The 17,363-nt window shown below is 38.3% G+C and overlaps 1 protein-coding gene across 2 annotated transcripts in view; it reads left to right on the top strand.

Moving 5' to 3' along the window:
- The first annotated feature begins 1,234 nt into the window (after nucleotides 1-1,234).
- The window catches only part of SPTA1 (spectrin alpha, erythrocytic 1), an 81,257-nt gene continuing 65,128 nt past the window's right edge, over nucleotides 1,235-17,363 (top strand). For both annotated transcript variants that reach the window (XM_004714792.3, XM_045298429.1), the window contains exons 1-14: nucleotides 1,235-1,258; nucleotides 2,942-3,181; nucleotides 4,470-4,595; nucleotides 6,357-6,497; nucleotides 7,195-7,341; nucleotides 8,904-9,037; nucleotides 10,059-10,203; nucleotides 11,644-11,798; nucleotides 13,121-13,256; nucleotides 13,339-13,440; nucleotides 14,785-14,922; nucleotides 15,561-15,671; nucleotides 16,986-17,063; nucleotides 17,210-17,363. In XM_004714792.3, the coding sequence (XP_004714849.2) occupies nucleotides 1,235-1,258; nucleotides 2,942-3,181; nucleotides 4,470-4,595; nucleotides 6,357-6,497; nucleotides 7,195-7,341; nucleotides 8,904-9,037; nucleotides 10,059-10,203; nucleotides 11,644-11,798; nucleotides 13,121-13,256; nucleotides 13,339-13,440; nucleotides 14,785-14,922; nucleotides 15,561-15,671; nucleotides 16,986-17,063; nucleotides 17,210-17,363 (1,831 nt within the window). The remainder of the gene's footprint in view (nucleotides 1,259-2,941; nucleotides 3,182-4,469; nucleotides 4,596-6,356; nucleotides 6,498-7,194; nucleotides 7,342-8,903; nucleotides 9,038-10,058; nucleotides 10,204-11,643; nucleotides 11,799-13,120; nucleotides 13,257-13,338; nucleotides 13,441-14,784; nucleotides 14,923-15,560; nucleotides 15,672-16,985; nucleotides 17,064-17,209) is intronic.

Below are 17,363 nucleotides of genomic sequence, written 5' to 3'. Positions count from 1 at the left end.
TTTCTCAGGACAAGTGATAGAGTGCTTTCTCTATATCACTCTCATCCTGGAGACTGCTCAGTCACTATGATTGCTGTTCCTGTTTTTTATTAGATACATTTGATCTAAATATAGTGAAACCATCAGGAAAAGAAAAATCATACTAGATTTTCAAGAAGAAAACATAAAGTTCTCTAAGGTTTTCTGAATGAGATGGTCCAAGGGGAAGGCAACCAAACAGGAAAACGTAAATCTCCTCGTATGTGCAGTGAAAGCTACATTACTAGAATTAAAGTTCACATTAGACTAAGGCTTGGCATGGTTAACTCACTGTTTGATAGGGATGTCTAAAATTATCCCAGAATTTTCTTCTTTGCTTCACTCTTGTAAAGTTGCTTAAAGGAACTTTGTTGTTAGAAGTTTTCTTCATCCTTGTCTTCTGACAAAAATAATACAAGTTTTATTTCAATTTTTAAAATTTATTTTCATTTCCATGTGGTTTTTAAAAAAATGTATTACTTAATTTTCAAAATGAGATACCCACATTTTGGTTTCATAAAGTACAAATTAATACTATCATCTGTCATATTTCCTTCATTCCTTCATTTAAATGATTAGAGGTAGAGGTAAATAAAATTACAGACAAAACTATTTATGAGGCCAGAAATATATTTTTCCCTATTTTGAGAGAGGGGTCTATAGCAAACATCAAGTTTTATTATTGACTAAAGGGATATTAAACTTCTGCAAATGGGTTTTGATGAGCTATATTGCCTACAGACTTACTGAAATAAGCATCGACATTGCCCTGAGTTCCTATAGTCAACCCAGATACTGGTAAATCTAGCACTAATCAAAGAAACAAAACACAATCATAGCATAGCCTTTTAATCTCACATCTTTAACTATGCTTTTCTTACTTATTTTTCACTTAAAATAAAAACAAGATTCTTTTTTTGTATTTTTTTGGAGTCCTTCCTGTTACAAACTTTAAGAGCCATAGTCTCTCAGAACTGCTGAGTCACCTAGCATCTGTGAACATTAGCAACTGCCTCAGCAGAATCTGTCTCCTGGAGATAGTGTTGTTGTTGATGGCTGGCGGGATTCTGAACCCAAAGCTTTTTTGTGGGTCTTTGCCACACATTTCACGTTGTCTGTCATCTTTACTTGAATTGCACTATACAGTTCCATGAGAATATCTCCTTTCCTTCTAGTGGATATATTTTATGTTGCCCAGTTCTAGAGCTTGAAAAAAATGGAACAGCTTCAAAAAGAGACTGTGAGTATAGGATTCTTTTCAGTACAATTTGCCATTCATATATTTTGGGATGTTCTATGATTTGAACTTTCTGCAATAATTTGACCAGGACATTGATAATTGGTTTCTGACTTTTTGGAAATGATTTCTTTCCACTCAGTACAATGTTACATTGTGATCAGTTTAATTGTATGATTGTACTTATTCGAAATAGCCAGAATTGAGAAGTGTATAGAAGCCCATTTCTTAGTCATGACTCCGGATAGATGGGGAGGAAGGGGAAAGAGTTCTCATAGTTAAGGAGACACTGAGTTCCTTTTAAGGAAAACTTGGAAATGGATAAAGGTAAAAATTATACATGAGAAACATAACAAATTTCACTGCATTTAAAGTGGAAAGCATGTTGTAAGACAAGCAATTAGTTACATAAATGAAAAGCCATGTTAGCTTGAATTGTTTCCAATTTCTAGTGATCCTATATGATAGACTATAGTTACCCATAGGATGGTCACGAAAACTGACTGCACATCTTTCTTCCATGGAGTTAGCCATTTCACCACTGTGCCACTGGGGGTTCTTCTCTTATACATATATTTATCACAAAACTTTAAAATAGATTAAAAAAACCATTGCTTTTTAAAATGTGTGGTTGCATTTTTTTTTAAATTTCAATGATTTAAATTTAAATTTTCTTTTAATGTTTCATTTAAAACAATAGGTTTGACTGTGTGTCTATACAGCTAAATCTTTCACCTGGAATAATAAACTTGACATTGTGTCTATTCAGCTCCAAGATCAGTTCTCAGAGAGGACAATAAAGTAATTCATAACAATATGAAATTCAATAGAAATAGGAGTCTCTTCAGAATTATTTAATTCTATTGCCACACTAACAGTGGGCATCACAAAGTAGCTATTATTTTTAGAAGTAAAAAGAGACTAAAGTTTAAAGTCCATATTGAATGCCCTGGGTAAAGTAAACTTGGACAATAACTAAATCGAGGTGAATGTGGTGGGCTCTAACAGGACTTTGCTAGAATTGTTAACAGACAGATGGGATCGCTCTGTAGGAAATGGATAATTATATTGTTTAACAGTACTGAGAATTATTGAGATCCAAATAATTTAAACTTTGTGATAATTGAGTAGCAGATAGATTGATTTGTGTGCCCTCGAAGAACATGCATGAAGAGTAAACACTATATGAGGTGTGCTTTTAAGTATGAAGAAAGCAAAATTTTCCAACTCCTTGTGTATAATATCAGTCATTTCATTAATTGAAGGCAATTTCAAGTTATTTGTTAAATTCAATTTAGCCTAATTACTGCCTGTCAACACTTCTTTAGCCTTTGAAAGCAATAAACTTACATTTCATTTTTATTCATCTGAAATTCTGATTTTACTAATTTAAATGTGTCTTCCAAATTAATTATATCTATAAACATTAACAATGAATGTTGACACAAAGTTTTGTCAAAAGTTGGAAGAGCTTCCAGGAAAATCGAAAATTATTGGTCTATGTTGTAGCTGGATTGGGTTTACATAATGTAATTGCACTGTAAACGTCTGATGTTTAAGGCCATTTCAAAGAACTGAAGAAATTGGAATGTAGTACTAATATGAATAAACACTTTGGGAGGCATCAAGGGGGCAGCATGCTTTCTAACTAGAACTAGCAGTAGATAAAAGCTTTTTCACTTACAGGTTATGGAGAGCAGTGGACCAAAGGTGCTGGAAACAGCTGAAGAGATCCAGAAAAGGCGTGAAGAGGTGTTGGCACGTTACCAGAGGTTCAAGGAGCTGGTAGCTGAGAGGGGGCAGAAGCTTGAAGAGTCCTATCACTACCAGGTTTTTAGGAGGGATGCAGATGATCTGGAAAAGTGGATCTTGGAAAAACTCAAAATCGCAAATGATAAAAGCTATGAAGACCCAACTAACATACAGGTCATTCAGTTCCATTGATTCCATTTTTATAAAGAAATCACCTAGTTGAGTAGAAAATTGAAGAAATTTAACTAAGAAAAGAGCCTAAAGTACATTTTTCTTTATTAAATATAAGTGTAAGACTTTGAAAGAGTGAGACAGAGGGAGGGGTGGAGGCAGAGAAGAAGGCAGTTTGTGAGCTGTTGAAAACAATAATTCTTTCTTAAAATGAATTGAGTTTAAATTATTATAATATCATATCTGATTAACCACAGGAAGGACAAAGTAATAAAAAGATTAGACTATCTATTAGGGCCAGTAATTCTGCCTCTGAATAACTCCTAACTTCAATTTCTCAAGCCTCATGTTCTTATTTCAAAAAAGATGTCATTCTAGGGAGCATTTGATGGATGCAATATTCATCTGCAATTAAACTAAGGGCAAAACACGAAATGTCAAAAGTTCAGGAGTTCATGCAACACCACGTGAATTCAATATCTGAAGCCTTTAAGGATGCAATTGAGCTGGAGGCACATCAAAATCTCTGAAGCACTGGTTCTGCATGCCCTGCAGAACAGCATATGTAACCAGGGTAGTCATTTCCCCCCATGTGGCCACTCATGCTCCTTGTTAGTCCAAATGAGAAGTCGTAGAGTGAGAAGTCGGGTGGAAGCACCCCCCACCCCGACCTATTCTGCCAGTATTATAGTGTGTGGATGTAGCGTAGTCAGTTCAGAGAAAAGGGTCACACACCTGAAAATGAACAATTGGCTTTGGAAAGAGAATACCCCTAAAAGAACAAAGTCAATACATATTGTGAAGGGGTTAATTGACATAAGGCAACAACAAATGAGGCTTGCATGCAAGATTCTCACCTAAAAACATGTTGTAAAGCCATTATTATAATCATCCTATTTGTACTCTACCTTCTAAAACAATTAGTATTTTTTTCCTGCAGAGAAGAACTATAAGCTACAATCTTTTATTCTTAAAGAAGTCAATTGAGTTTTAAAATAATAGGGCATTTACCAAGAAGTTTCCCAAAGCAATTGGGGCTAGGCAAAAGTCCTCCTCTTTGGTCTCTGACTTGCATTCTAGAACTTTTTGAAAACTTCTATTTAAAACGATTTTTTCCTTTCAGTACATGTCCTCTCTAGATGTGTTTTAGGTTATCACTGACGGTGGGTTGGGGAAGGAGCAGTTTTGTCTGAAAGCAAGAAGAGACACAGAAAGACCTGCTCCTTTTCAAAGACCTCTTTCGGGTCTCCTTCTAGGCTCATTAACCATGAATACTGATTTCTAAATGCAGGGGAAATACCAAAAACATGAATCCTTTGAAGCAGAGGTGCAAGCAAAATCAAGGGTCATTCCTGAACTGGAAGAAATCAGGAAAGTCCGATTTGCTGAGGGGCATTTTGCCCACGAGGATACAAAGGTAACTGTATGGTATGGTTCTTGAGGAGAAGTTTCTATTTGCTGATTATATTTTCAGACATTTTTACAGGTACAAAGCTTGATGCACCTAACCTCGGGCAAGGGCTTCTGCCTATCATCTGCTAGTTGAATTGGGACAAGAAAGATAAAATAATTGAATATCTTTGTGCTCCTAGAAGGAAGAGCTATAATACAAAATCTGTCATTGAATAGTATATTATTACTTACCAATTACACAGTAGTAAATTACACAAACTGAGGGGCTTAAAAGTAACAGATGTATTTTATCACAGTTCAGAAGTAGGTAGGTCTAAAATCCAGGTATCATGTGAGTCAACCTACCTCTAAATCCTCTAGAGAAGGGCCTTTCCTGGAGTCTTTCAGATTCCGGTAGCCTCAGATGATCCTCGACGTGTGGCACGAATTCTCCAATCTTTGCTTCTGTCTTCACATGGCTGTGTTATCTCTGCGTTTCAGCTCTTCTTCTTAATAGGGCACCAGACTTAATGGATTGGATCACTCAGTCAGTCAGTCAGTCACTCACTCACTCACTGCCATAGAGTCAGTCCAACTCATAGCAACCCTACAGGATAGAGTAGAACTTGCTCTTTGGATTTCTGAGGCTGTAAATCTTCACGGGAGCAGAAAGTCTTTCCTTTCTTCCACAGGGCTGCTGGTGGGTTTGAACTGCTGACCTTGTGATTAGCAGTCAAACACATAAACCACTATACCACCAGAGTTCCTTTGAGCTCACCCTGCGGGTCTCATTTTAATTTACAAAAGTGATTGCAAAGGCCTATTTCACATGTACCAATGGTTTGAACATAACATCTTTTGGGGAAACACAATTTGACCCATAACAGATGAGATCACCCTCCTCCTTATTACATTGTAGGAGAGTTTGGTCTCGTCATTCCCTTATTGCTTTGCTGCTACTTATTTCCTAGTTACACCTTAACACTGAATCTCCTTTCCCTTCAGAAAGCAGGTCATGCCAAGTTGTTTCTGTGTTGTAGAGGTGTTACTTTCCAACTATGCTGTAAAAACCTTTGTCCATTCGCTGTCTACTAAAATTCTATCTGTTCTCCAAGCTCCAGTTCAAATTCTCCCATGAACCCCATCTCTTGCTGGTCACCAAACGCTTTAAAATACCAAAGAAAGAGGAGAGGTCTAGAGGGTGAAGGGAATGTGGGATCGAAAGGGGGAACCGATTACAAGAATCTAGGTATTGCCTCCTCCCTGGGGGAGGGACAGCAGAGAAGAGGGTGGTGGTGTGTGTGGGGGGGAAAACACGTCAGACAGTGTAACTTATGATAAAACTATAATAAGTTGTGAATTATGAAGGGTTCATGAGGGGGGATTGGGGATGGAGGGGGGAAATGAGCAACTGATATTAAGGCCTGAGGTGGAGGGAAAATATTTTGAGAATGATGAGGGTAGCAAATATACATATGTGCTTGACACAATGGATGTATGTTTGAGTTGTGATGAGAATTGTACGAGCCCCCAATAAAATAATTTTTTTTAAAGAACCAGAAAAAAAATGTCATATGTAAGATCATATTTGGCTTGATTGAATGGCTATTGCCATATATGAATATCTTATTTCTGCCTTTAAATATTTAAATTTCTGTCCTGAGCAATTAATGCATGGAGAGTGTTTGGAGGAGAAATTTTTGTTCATGTCACTCTCTGACCAAGTCTCCCATTCAACCTGCTTGACAATGTCTGTACTGAGTGGTTGTGCCTCCCTTCCGAAAAGGTCCATCTGGAGGAACTGCGCCACCTGTGGGACCTGTTGCTAGAGTTGACCAAGGAGAAGGGCACCCTGCTTCTGCGGGCCCTGAAGTTCCAGCAGTACTTACAGGAGTGTGCTGACATTCTGGAATGGATTGGTGATAAGGTACAGGAACAAACACCTGGGTATTAGGCCTAAAACCATCTATCCCGGGCACCCTATAGCAACTTACTGCAGATTATTTGTTAAGAAGTCAAGGTCTGTTTCTAAAGGTCTTTTCTTGGTAGGTAGTGATTTTGACAAACACCTATGACTATTCTGGAGATTCTTAACTTTGTAGAAGATGAGTCTAAACTTATGAATCTGAATGTGGAGAAGCAATATAAAAGCTGTAAATTGTACAATGATCTATTTCCCATAATCCTGAACTCCTCAGAGGGCTTTGCTCTTACTCTGGGTCAAGCATTCCCAAGACCCTTGTACCATAGAGCTTATGTCTATTTTCTGAACACCTGAAGAATAATCTGATAGTTGGAACTAAATTGATCCAAGTAAGAACTTAGCACACTGCTTTTGTAGATACTCCTCAGTATGTTGACTTGAGTAAAATCAGGATGAATTTCTTCCAAACAATGATGCTACCAGGGACTCCAGTTCACATTGCTCCAGGTCGTTCTAAGGGATTGTCCCAAAGCACAATATCCCCTGGGTAAGGTAGTATACCCTTGTGTCTACATTTCCTGGAAAATGTTCTCCCGATCAGCATGTCTATCTATGTTATTCTGGGAATGTGGGCAGGTGTCTTGGGTTTTAAATCCCTCAATACTTGCTGCAGACTCAATAAACGTGCCTATATCTTCAGGAGGCTATAGTGACATCAGTGGAGCTGGGTGAGGACTGGGAGCGCACAGAGGTTCTACATAAGAAGTTTGAAGACTTCCAAGTGGATCTAGCAGCTCGAAAGGGGAGAGTGGATGGAATCAACCAGTATGCCAATGAGTGCGCCGAGGTAAGTTGAAAGTCACAAAATCACTCCAGGGTAGGTTTCTAACTTTTAAAGGGAACCCATGCCCTATGGAATCATCTCCAATAAAGATTGGAGGAAGACAAGAAACAGTAAGAAAACAGGGGGTCCACATCCCTAGCTTCTACACTGCAATCCTCCAGTACTCATTTTTATGCAATGGCCATTCTTTGGGAAGACAAACAAGATTGATGTACCAGAAAATATTTTTTAAAGTTAGGTGTAGGGATATGTTATGGAATTTTTAGTGGGGGAGGGTAACTAGGGGAGAGGAAAGGAGGAAGATTTATATTCATTTGTTTAAGGGAATGTTTAAATAAGTTTGCAATCTCTAATCAAGCAAAAGTTAATTGTGGAAAGAAATAATGCAATTGAGAAAAATCAAACCCACTACTGTGAAGATAATCCTGACTCAAAGTGTACTTATATCACATGGTAGAATTGCTAATGTTGCCACATCTAGGGTTCAAACCCATAACATTTTATTTAGCAGCCTGATGCTTAACCCACTAAAATATCAGGACTTCTATAAATGCAAGGCATTCCATACTTGAGTAATCATTTATCTTCAGTCAGAATTTAAACCATAAACGGGAAAGCACAATATAGCCAATTATGGGAGAAATAGGTATCATGTACATGTAACTCATTATTCTATAGACTGTAGTTCTTTCTGCATGTTTCAGGAGGGTAAAGGCATAAATTTAAATGCCTCTTGTACCATTCTTTGGGTTCAAGTAAATCCCTAGGTCATCCAAGATCCACAGGGTTAGCAAAAACACCACACCCCTTGAAAGGAGGGGAGGCACACTAGAAGGTTCATAGGAAGCCATGCCAATAGGTCCAGTAAATGTTATGCGCTTTTGGAGTGAGGCATCTCCAATTAAGACAGAAAGCACCACCCATTCAAAATAGGAATGTGATCCACCCACCCTGGAATTGCTACAGTGACAAGGCAAGTCAATGTGAGTTGTCAGAGTAGGAAACCAGAATATGGGAACACCTAAACATTGCCAGCTATCTGAATTCTCATGCTGAAAGTCGAACCTTGGAGTCTTGAAGCCCCATGGCTTCAGACAGTTTGCACATGAATGAAATGTGCAAAATTGTACATGTATACATATGTTTGTATTATTCTTTTGGAAAATCAAATAGGATTCTATAAAGAGAATAAGTTCTTCATTTCCTTGATTTCTCCAGATAGTCAAAGGGATTTTGCAGGCATCAGCAGAGTTCTGAAAATTACCTCAGTGCTGGGAAACCTTTGTAATTAGGCTGGTCTAATGCTGGAAACCCAACCTTGGTTATTAGGCCGGAAGACTACTGAACACACAGGATATGATATCTGGCAGGTTAGCTTTCTTGACCTTGGTCATGTGAATGAGACCAGAGCTGGGAACAAGAGTAAACTAAAGTTCATTGACTGGCTCTGATCATTATTATCCAACTCTAGATACTATGGATTGGCATGAGTTGATAAGTGGTTAAATCCTTTCTGGTATAATCCCTTTTCAGTATAATTCCAGCATTTTTTTTTCTGCCCACAGGAGAACCACCCTCAACTGCCTTTGATTAAGGAAAAGCAGGATGAGGTAAACGCTGCCTGGGAGCGTCTTCATGGTATGGCTCTCCAGCGGAGGAAAACCCTTTCTGATGCTGCTGACCTTCAGCGATTTAAAAGGTATGACTTTAGCTACTGTGCTCTGAAAAATTGTGAAATTTGACCATACTTATTCTTTTTGTTAACTTCTGTATATTCCCTTAAATAATTACTATTCAAAGCAAAGATGTTTAAGTGTTTGCCTTTGGATCAGCAAGAGAAGGAGCAGCTTTAAGAAAACTGTGGCTTCCAGTACGACTGTGCTTCTAGAGATTGAAACCTAAGGCAGTAAACACTGTATTGGGGAAATTACTGATAGAAACATCTGCAGAAAAAAATGCATAGTAGCCATTATGCTGGGCTGGACTCTCAAGAGAAGTAAAATCAGTGGTACACATGTGCATGCAAATTGAAACAAATGTGCATCAAACAATGGCTCGCTTGCATAGTTGTAGAAATGGGTAAGTTCAGTCCATTCAAGTCCCTAGGTCAGCTGTCATCAGGAGGCTTCTTCAGTGTAGGGTGGTGGTGGATGATGGGAAGGCTTAAGAGCCAGAAAGCAGGGGGAAAAAAGCTTGAAGAACATAGGCTGATGAATGCAAAGTCAAATGTATCCAAGGTCAATAGTCCACTGATGATGACTGGGATCAGCAGATCATATGGAAGGAAGACAGCATACAGATGCAGGAACCAGACCTAGAAGAAGTAACAAACTTTCTCATGGGTGCATGGATACTTAAAATGGAGCACGCCACAACCGTATCAAGGCTGGGACCTGATCAAGGGAGACTCTACCTCCACTGCAACTCCTGGCTGCTCACAGAGTGGATCCCCTTATGTTAGATCACATCATGGGGAATTACTGCCGAGCTACTGAGAATCCTGGCCCAGACCTATCACAACTGTCAAGCCAATTCTATCTCATATCGATCCCATTTCTCGGTAGAAATACCCTTTTCATTACTTTCTGCTAAAATGTAAGAGGGAAGGGTAAATGGCATCCTGTGTGAGCAGGGATAGTCCCTGCTGTATGATGATTCTTTATTGTCTTGGTCCGGGGGTCTTATTTTCTTTTGTTGGAGCTCATATGTCTGCCCGGCAGGGATGTGACTGAAGCCATCCAGTGGATCAAGGAGAAAGAGCCTCTTCTCATCTCTGAGGACTATGGCAAAGACCTTGTCAGCTCTGAGGCACTGTTCCACAGTCACAAGGGACTTGAGAGGAACCTTGCAGTCATGGAAGACAAGGTAAGCAATCACTCAAGAAGTGGCTGCCCTGCTGACCTTGAAGAGACAGATGGTGGCCATCTTGTTTACACCACCAAAAGACACAGAAATTAATTATATTTGCAACAAAAGAGAAGTTCCGTGTCACTGAAATATATTGTATCATTCTACTCTGTTACTTTAAAAACATGAGTGCATTTTCTATGATAATTCCAATGTACATATATATTTCATGTAGACTTATGTTTTATTCTCATATAACTCACAATTGAAAAAAAATACTTTCATCATTGATTTCCTAATCTCAGTAAAATATTTCTATTTTCAGGAATACTTGTAATTTTTAAAAAATGTTTTACTGTGAATTGGATGAAAGTTTACCCAGCAGATAATAAATTTTACATTAAAAAAGTCATGTACATTTTCCCCCATACCATTGGTCACAATCCCTATAATGTCACATCATTTATCCCCCGCCCTCCCTGTCACCAGTCTTCCTTCTTTCTTAACCCTTCTGAACTTTATCCCTGGATAAGTGCTGTAATTTTTATCTCAAATGGTTGATTATTCTAAGATGTGCATACCTCACTAGTGGTATTATTCCTCTTATAGATCTATCTACTGTTTAGTTGAAAATAGAGCAGTTCTTCTAAGATCTGAAGTCATTCAATATTCTTGAACTATCTTTATTCTTTAGTTATTTCTCTCAAAACTTCATCCATAGCTCAAACTTATTTCAATTGAACATGACCATGAAGTCAGCTCACAGAAAAATCAGCACTTTCTGTTTTTCACCATAGTTCTGTCTCTATCTGTTTCTGGGGGAAAAAATAAAAGTTCTATTATTCTACTACTTTTTCTTTTTTGATTTTGCTTTTTTGTCTTTTTACATAAAAATTGACAACAAATTTCAAACCTTAGACATAATTTGGTTATAACTATTTATACTGAGAAAACCTAATATTAGTCTGTGGAAAGTCACCCATGTCTCCATTTTGGCTTTAGAAACTAACCCTATTCCTCAAGGATTACCTAGCATTACTAGACTTTTATTATTCAACTGGGAAAAAATTGTGTTTCTGAGTCACATAATAATATATAAGAATATAGTGCAGAAATGTATGGAAAAGCAACCTTGGACCTAAACCTTGATTATGTCACTTACTGGATGAGCTAATAAATTAATTCTCAGTTTTCACATTAGTAAAAAGAATTATATCTGCTTTATAGTGAATGTATTGAATGGGAATATAAAATCAAAACTTTTACCATAAATGTTAGCTAAAATATGCATGATTGTTAATACAAAATACTAGTATATTAATATAATGCTTTAAATAAATAATGCATGCTATTGCTTTGTTATGCCACACACACTTGCATGCACATGCACACTACACATGTCTTTGATAGGAGGAGTTAGAGTGCTTGGATTTTATGCTATTTTTTTTCATCCCAAAGGTAAAAGAATTATGTGCCAAAGCAGACAAACTGAAGGTTTCTCATCCTTCGGATGAATCTCAGATACAGCAGATGAAAGAGGATCTCATTTCCAACTGGGAGCATATCCGTGCCTTGGCTACCACCAGATATGCTAAGCTGCAGGCTTCTTATTGGTGGGGAATCCTTGTTCCTTATTGTTTTAGCTATCAATCTCTGCAGAGCTCAGGTATAATATCAAAAGCAGAAATGAAAGAGTGAAAGGAGTATAGTAACCAGGAGCCCAAGCCTTCGAATCCTCGATGGAAAAAATGGTTGTAATCGTCCAAGGAAGTTCTTCCCAGGCTGTCATAAGCCTCAGCATCACATATTCCCTCAGCACGACTATTTCTTGTGTTTATAGTTGTAGGTGGCTATAAAGTAGCCCAGGAAGCTGACAAAGAGCTGAAGGGACGTTTCCAATCCTCTCTCTAGCAATGGAGCTAAAATAAAATCCCAAAGAAAAATAACATCAAAATAAATATAAAAGTATTTCATTACTTTGGGTTAACAAGCTACCCAAAACACTGCTAAATAACCATCATTTCAGTGACTAATTCTTATAGTTAGTTTAGTCAACCAGCAGATGGAAATATTCCTCTTATTGTTATGATCTAAAACTAAATGTTGAACATATAGTTTTGTTACATAAGTAGCTTTTATTGTCATTATTAAGGTTAACTAGGAGTGCAGATATATGAAGTGCTCCTTTACCTAACCCTTTCCCACCAGATAGTTCCAATTGTTTACATACCATGTGCTTATTTACTTGTGAGCACTTGATGCCACTTCATGTAATTTTTGGTTTCAAGATCTGGAAATATGATTTTTCCTTGGGATAAAAGAGAAAGAGACACTTTACCTTCATTTACTTCATAAAGTTGCAATCTCTGGCCAGACATAGATGGATTGTGGGACAGTAATAAAGATAGATTGATTACATTAGATATAAATGTCAGGGGAGTCCTTGGGTTGTGGGAATAGTTAAAATGATCTGCTGTTTAGAGAACAGAAAGGTGTCTCAGAAGATGTATCTAATGGGAGAGAGGGAGAAAAAATGAGGAGCTGGTGCCAAGGACTCAAGTAGAAAGAAAATGTTTTGAATTTTGATGCTGGTGAAGAATATTGAAAGTACCATGGACTGCCAAAAGGACAAATAAGACTACCTTTGAAAAAGGGTGGCAAGACTTTGGACATGTCCCTTAAGAAAGATCCCGTGTTTGGTAAAGTAGAGGGGCAGTGGAAGAGAGGAAGGCCCTCAGCTAGATTGACAGACACAGGGGCTGCAACCATGGGCTTGGGCATAGGAGCAATTGTGAGGGTGGTAGAGCACCTGGCAGTATTTCATAGCAGTACTTCACAGTTACTATGTGTTGGAACAGAACTGATGGTACCTATTCATAACAAATCCCTCTCTGCTCAAAATCCGTTTACATCTGCTTTCTTACACTTTCCATAGGTACCAGAGGTTCTTATCTGACTATGATGAACTGTCAGGGTGGATGAAGGAGAAGACTTCTCTGATCAATGCGGATGAGCTACCTACAGATGTGGCTGGAGGGGAAGCACTCTTGGACAGGCATCAGCAGCATAAGGTGCAGAGGAATGTCTGCCCATTAAGAGGGTGCCAATCAGATTACTTGCGGCATTTTGATATATTTTGTTCTGTGTCCATAGCATGAGATTGACTCGTATGATGACCGGTTTCAATCTGCTGATGAAACTGGTCAAGCCCTGCTGGATGCCTGTCATGAAGCTTCGGAGGAAGTTCAGGAAAAGGTAACCTAGATGAACAGTTTGTGGAATTTTACTGACATAGTTATCCTTCACTTGTTTCCATAATAGCATGGTAATCTTCAAATGAGAAAGGATCAGATCGTTCCACCCATGATAACAATATTACCCAACTTTCACACGGTACTCTTTGACATAAGTCATTCTTTAATTAAATTGGGTCATTTGGAATTCTCAGTCATGCTTTGTGGTTTCTCACGGTTTTGTCCCCTTTTCTTAAATCAACCCTCTGATTTTACCCAATTTGGAAATGCTATTACGTTTCATGTGGCCACAAATGTTCTGTATTGTCATTTCTCCATTCTCATCACAAAGTGTATATTCTGTGAGGACTGCTCCTTTTAGATGTCTATGGTGCCTAGCACAGCACCAAACACTTTGTAGACTCCTGTACTGCTTTATTCTCTCCTCTATAACCTCAAATCTAACTTATTTTTCTTTATTTTGTGGCTCTTAAAATGGTATTAAGTATCTAGAGAGTTTTCAGCTACAGAAAATTCTTTAAATGAGAGAATTCTGGTCTTAACTAGAATTGCTTGGGAACAGGCTTGAGTAGCGACAAAGTTTTAAAAAAATTAATTTTATTAGTTTAGTAGCTCAATTTCCTTTTCATCGATGGTTCTTAATCACTTGTAGAATAAAATGCAAAATAATTGACACTTAACTTGTCTCTGAAGCGTATCACAGAATCTAAAAGCAATGTTAAGTGCTAATAACATCATTTTCTCGGGATGTCACATCCTTCTATAAACCAGATCCTCACCACTCATTAAATCTGTTTGGAAGATTCTTTCCATACTTCTACGACTTAATTATCCCAATAAAAATCAATCTTCTTTTCTACATATTAAGAGCCTCAAGTCTCTTCTGTGGCCTTTATCCAATTTGCTATGAGTTGACATCGACTCAAAGGCAGTGACTTTTTTTATTTGGTTGTTGCTCTAATCCAGTTGCAGGGAGCCCTGGTGGTGTAACGCTTATGTTTTGTGATGATAATGACTAGGCCAGCAGTTTGAGACCACCAGTCCCTCTGTGGGAGAAAGAAGAGGCTTTCTATTCAAATGAGGAGTTCAGTCTCAGAAACCCACAGGGGCAGTTTCACTCTGTCCTATAGGATTACTATTAGTCAGAAGCAACTCAATAATCATGAGATTGAGTTTTTAAGATAATATTTTGCTTAGATGTTAGCGTCTTTAAAATAAGAGCCATTTTGTTGTTCATGTTTGCATCCTTCTATGAGCCTTGCAGTTATTGGATACACAATACATGCACTACTATATATTAAATTAACTAACTATGTTCTGTTACATTCTCTCTTCCTTTCCAAAGATGGAAACATTGGCCAATAACTGGGCAGCTCTGCTGGAACTGTGGGACAAGCGTCAGCATCAATATGAGCAATGCTTGGATTTGCACCTGTTTTACCGAGACAGCGAGCAAGTAGACAGTTGGATGAGCAGACAAGAGGTAACAGGACAAGTCCAGACAATCTCCAGAAATAATTTTTCTCAGTGTGATCACCATCACTACTTTAATACCTATTTCTATGGACTCAATTTTTTTCTGGGAATTTGAGGGCAATCCATGAGTAGAAGACATAGGACCTCTGTATGAGGACCTAACAATTTCCTCATGGACAAATGCATAGAGAAATAGTTAAACACATAGCACAGAAGCTGGTATAACAATGGGAAATAAGGCAAAATTAATATCAAATGGCTAAGGGCTCTGGAAGGGAAAATCATGGTGAGTCAGGCAAGGTTAATCAGAAAAGGATTTCTAAACAAACAAAACAAAAGGATTTTTGGAAGTAAATAGTTCTCCTGCAGTGGCTTTGAGAAAAAGTGTGCCCATATTGATTAGTAGAATGCTGAGGAGGCAGACTCAGTGAGAAAGTTATATGGAATGAATAGAAGAAGGTTTTAAACACCTAGTGTTTGAGGTTTGTCTCCATTTACTAAGGTCTGCACCCATCATTGTGCTAACTCCCAACTTTCTCTCCAGCCCCTTCCATGTCTCTTTGTATTCCTCCTCTGAAGGATGTACAAAGGGGAGGGCTACTCACTAGTGAGGCATACCACAATGCAACCACTTGTCTTCCACAGGCCTTCCTGGACAATGAGGATCTGGGGAACTCTCTGGGAAGTGCAGAAGCCCTGCTTCAGAAGCATGATGACTTTGAGGAAGCTTTTACGGCCCAGGAAGAGAAAATCACAGTAAGAAATGAGCACTGGCTTGGGTGTCAGGATCTATGTTTGCATAAGCCATCTCATATGACACTTTCCTTAAACAAAACCACAACAACTGGACAGTCCTGCTGGGAATGTGGGACAAGCATCAGCATCAATATGGGTAATGCTTGGATTTGCACCTGTTCTATCTACCAAGACAGGGAGCAAGTAGACAACTGAGTGAGCAGACAGGAAGTAACAGGGACCCCAGAAGGCAGAATTTCTGGGGTTCATGGTCTGAATCCATTCACAGGTTTCCCAGATAAAAACTTGCCAATCTTCGGGGGTGGGGGGTTGGGGGGGGGAAGAGTTGAACATTAAAAGCCCTACAAAGCACAGTTTTATTCTAACACTTTTGTGATCAGCATGAGTTGGAATTGACTCAATGACCATTGGTTTTGTTTTGTTTTATACACATCAAATATCACAGTATTATTCTTTAAAAAGGAAATAGAGTAAAATAAAGTCAGAATCACTTTTGACAATAGACTTTTGGTTCTAGCAAGCACATTCAGAAACTTCAGGATGTCAGGACTTTTTTAACAATTTTATCTTTCCCCCCCAATGTAAAACTAGAATCTATTGGATCAGTTTTCAATATAGAATCATTATTTCAGAGTTTGAAAATGTATTATTTAGATTTCTTTTTCTCCCTTTAATATTACTGTCCATGAACTACTCATCTGTTATTTTGTTGTACTGTGCTGTTTTGCATGGACAAATTTGCTGCAAAAGACCTTTTAAAAGTGTTAAAAAGTGAAAACATCATTTTGAGGATTGAAGTGCACCTGACAAAATCCACAGCATTTTCAACTACCTCATATGCATATGAAGCTTGGAAAATTAATAAAGAAGACAAAAGAAGAACTGATGCCTTTGAATTGCAGTTTTGATGAAGAATCGATTATACCTTAGATTTCCAGAAAACTAACACATCTGTTTTGGAAGAAGTACAAGCAGAATACTCCTCAGAAACGAGAATGATGGGACTTTCTCTCACTTGCTTTGAATAGGGTTATTAGGTAGGACCAGTCTGAAATCTGTTTAATATATTAAATAGAGTAGTATGAAGAAGACTTAAGTGATCCAATATACAGCGTAACTAACTTTCACTGTCTTCTAGGACAGCGCTGCTTTTAAATACATATACATACAACCCCTGCCAGCATTCACAATAACAACCAAATTGAAAATCTTCACTATCAACGTTCAAGTAACACAGAGCTCAGTATGATGTCTGTCATATTAATTCTCATTCATAAAAGCTCACGGTATTCTCTTTCTCTTTTTTCTTTTCAGACCTTAGACAAGACAGCAAGCAAACTGATCAACAATGACCATTATGATTCGGAGAACATTGCTGCTATACGGGATGGGGTACGTCCAAGGCTCCAGATGTTCACAGGGCAGCTTGTGAACTGGCCTCGGAGAAAGGCTTGAGGTCATGGAGACCAGGGTGGGCAGTAAAGCGCATGCGTCCATGTTTGGTTTTGCTGACTGAGTTTGCTTGTGGCCTTTTGTAGCTGTTGGCCCGGCGGGATGCCCTCCGGGAAAGGGCTGCTACGCGACGCCGGTTGCTAGAGGACTCGCTGCTTCTGCAACAACTGTATCAGGACTCCGATGACCTGAAGAACTGGATTAACAAGAAGAAAAAATTGGCAGATGATGAGGATTACA

Source organism: Echinops telfairi, unplaced genomic scaffold, assembly GCF_000313985.2.
Source record: "Echinops telfairi isolate 266 unplaced genomic scaffold, ASM31398v2 ScPeMD7_7425;HRSCAF=8463, whole genome shotgun sequence".
In the NCBI taxonomy this organism is placed as follows: domain Eukaryota; kingdom Metazoa; phylum Chordata; class Mammalia; order Afrosoricida; family Tenrecidae; genus Echinops; species Echinops telfairi.
This window is presented reverse-complemented; position numbering and strand designations above follow the sequence as displayed.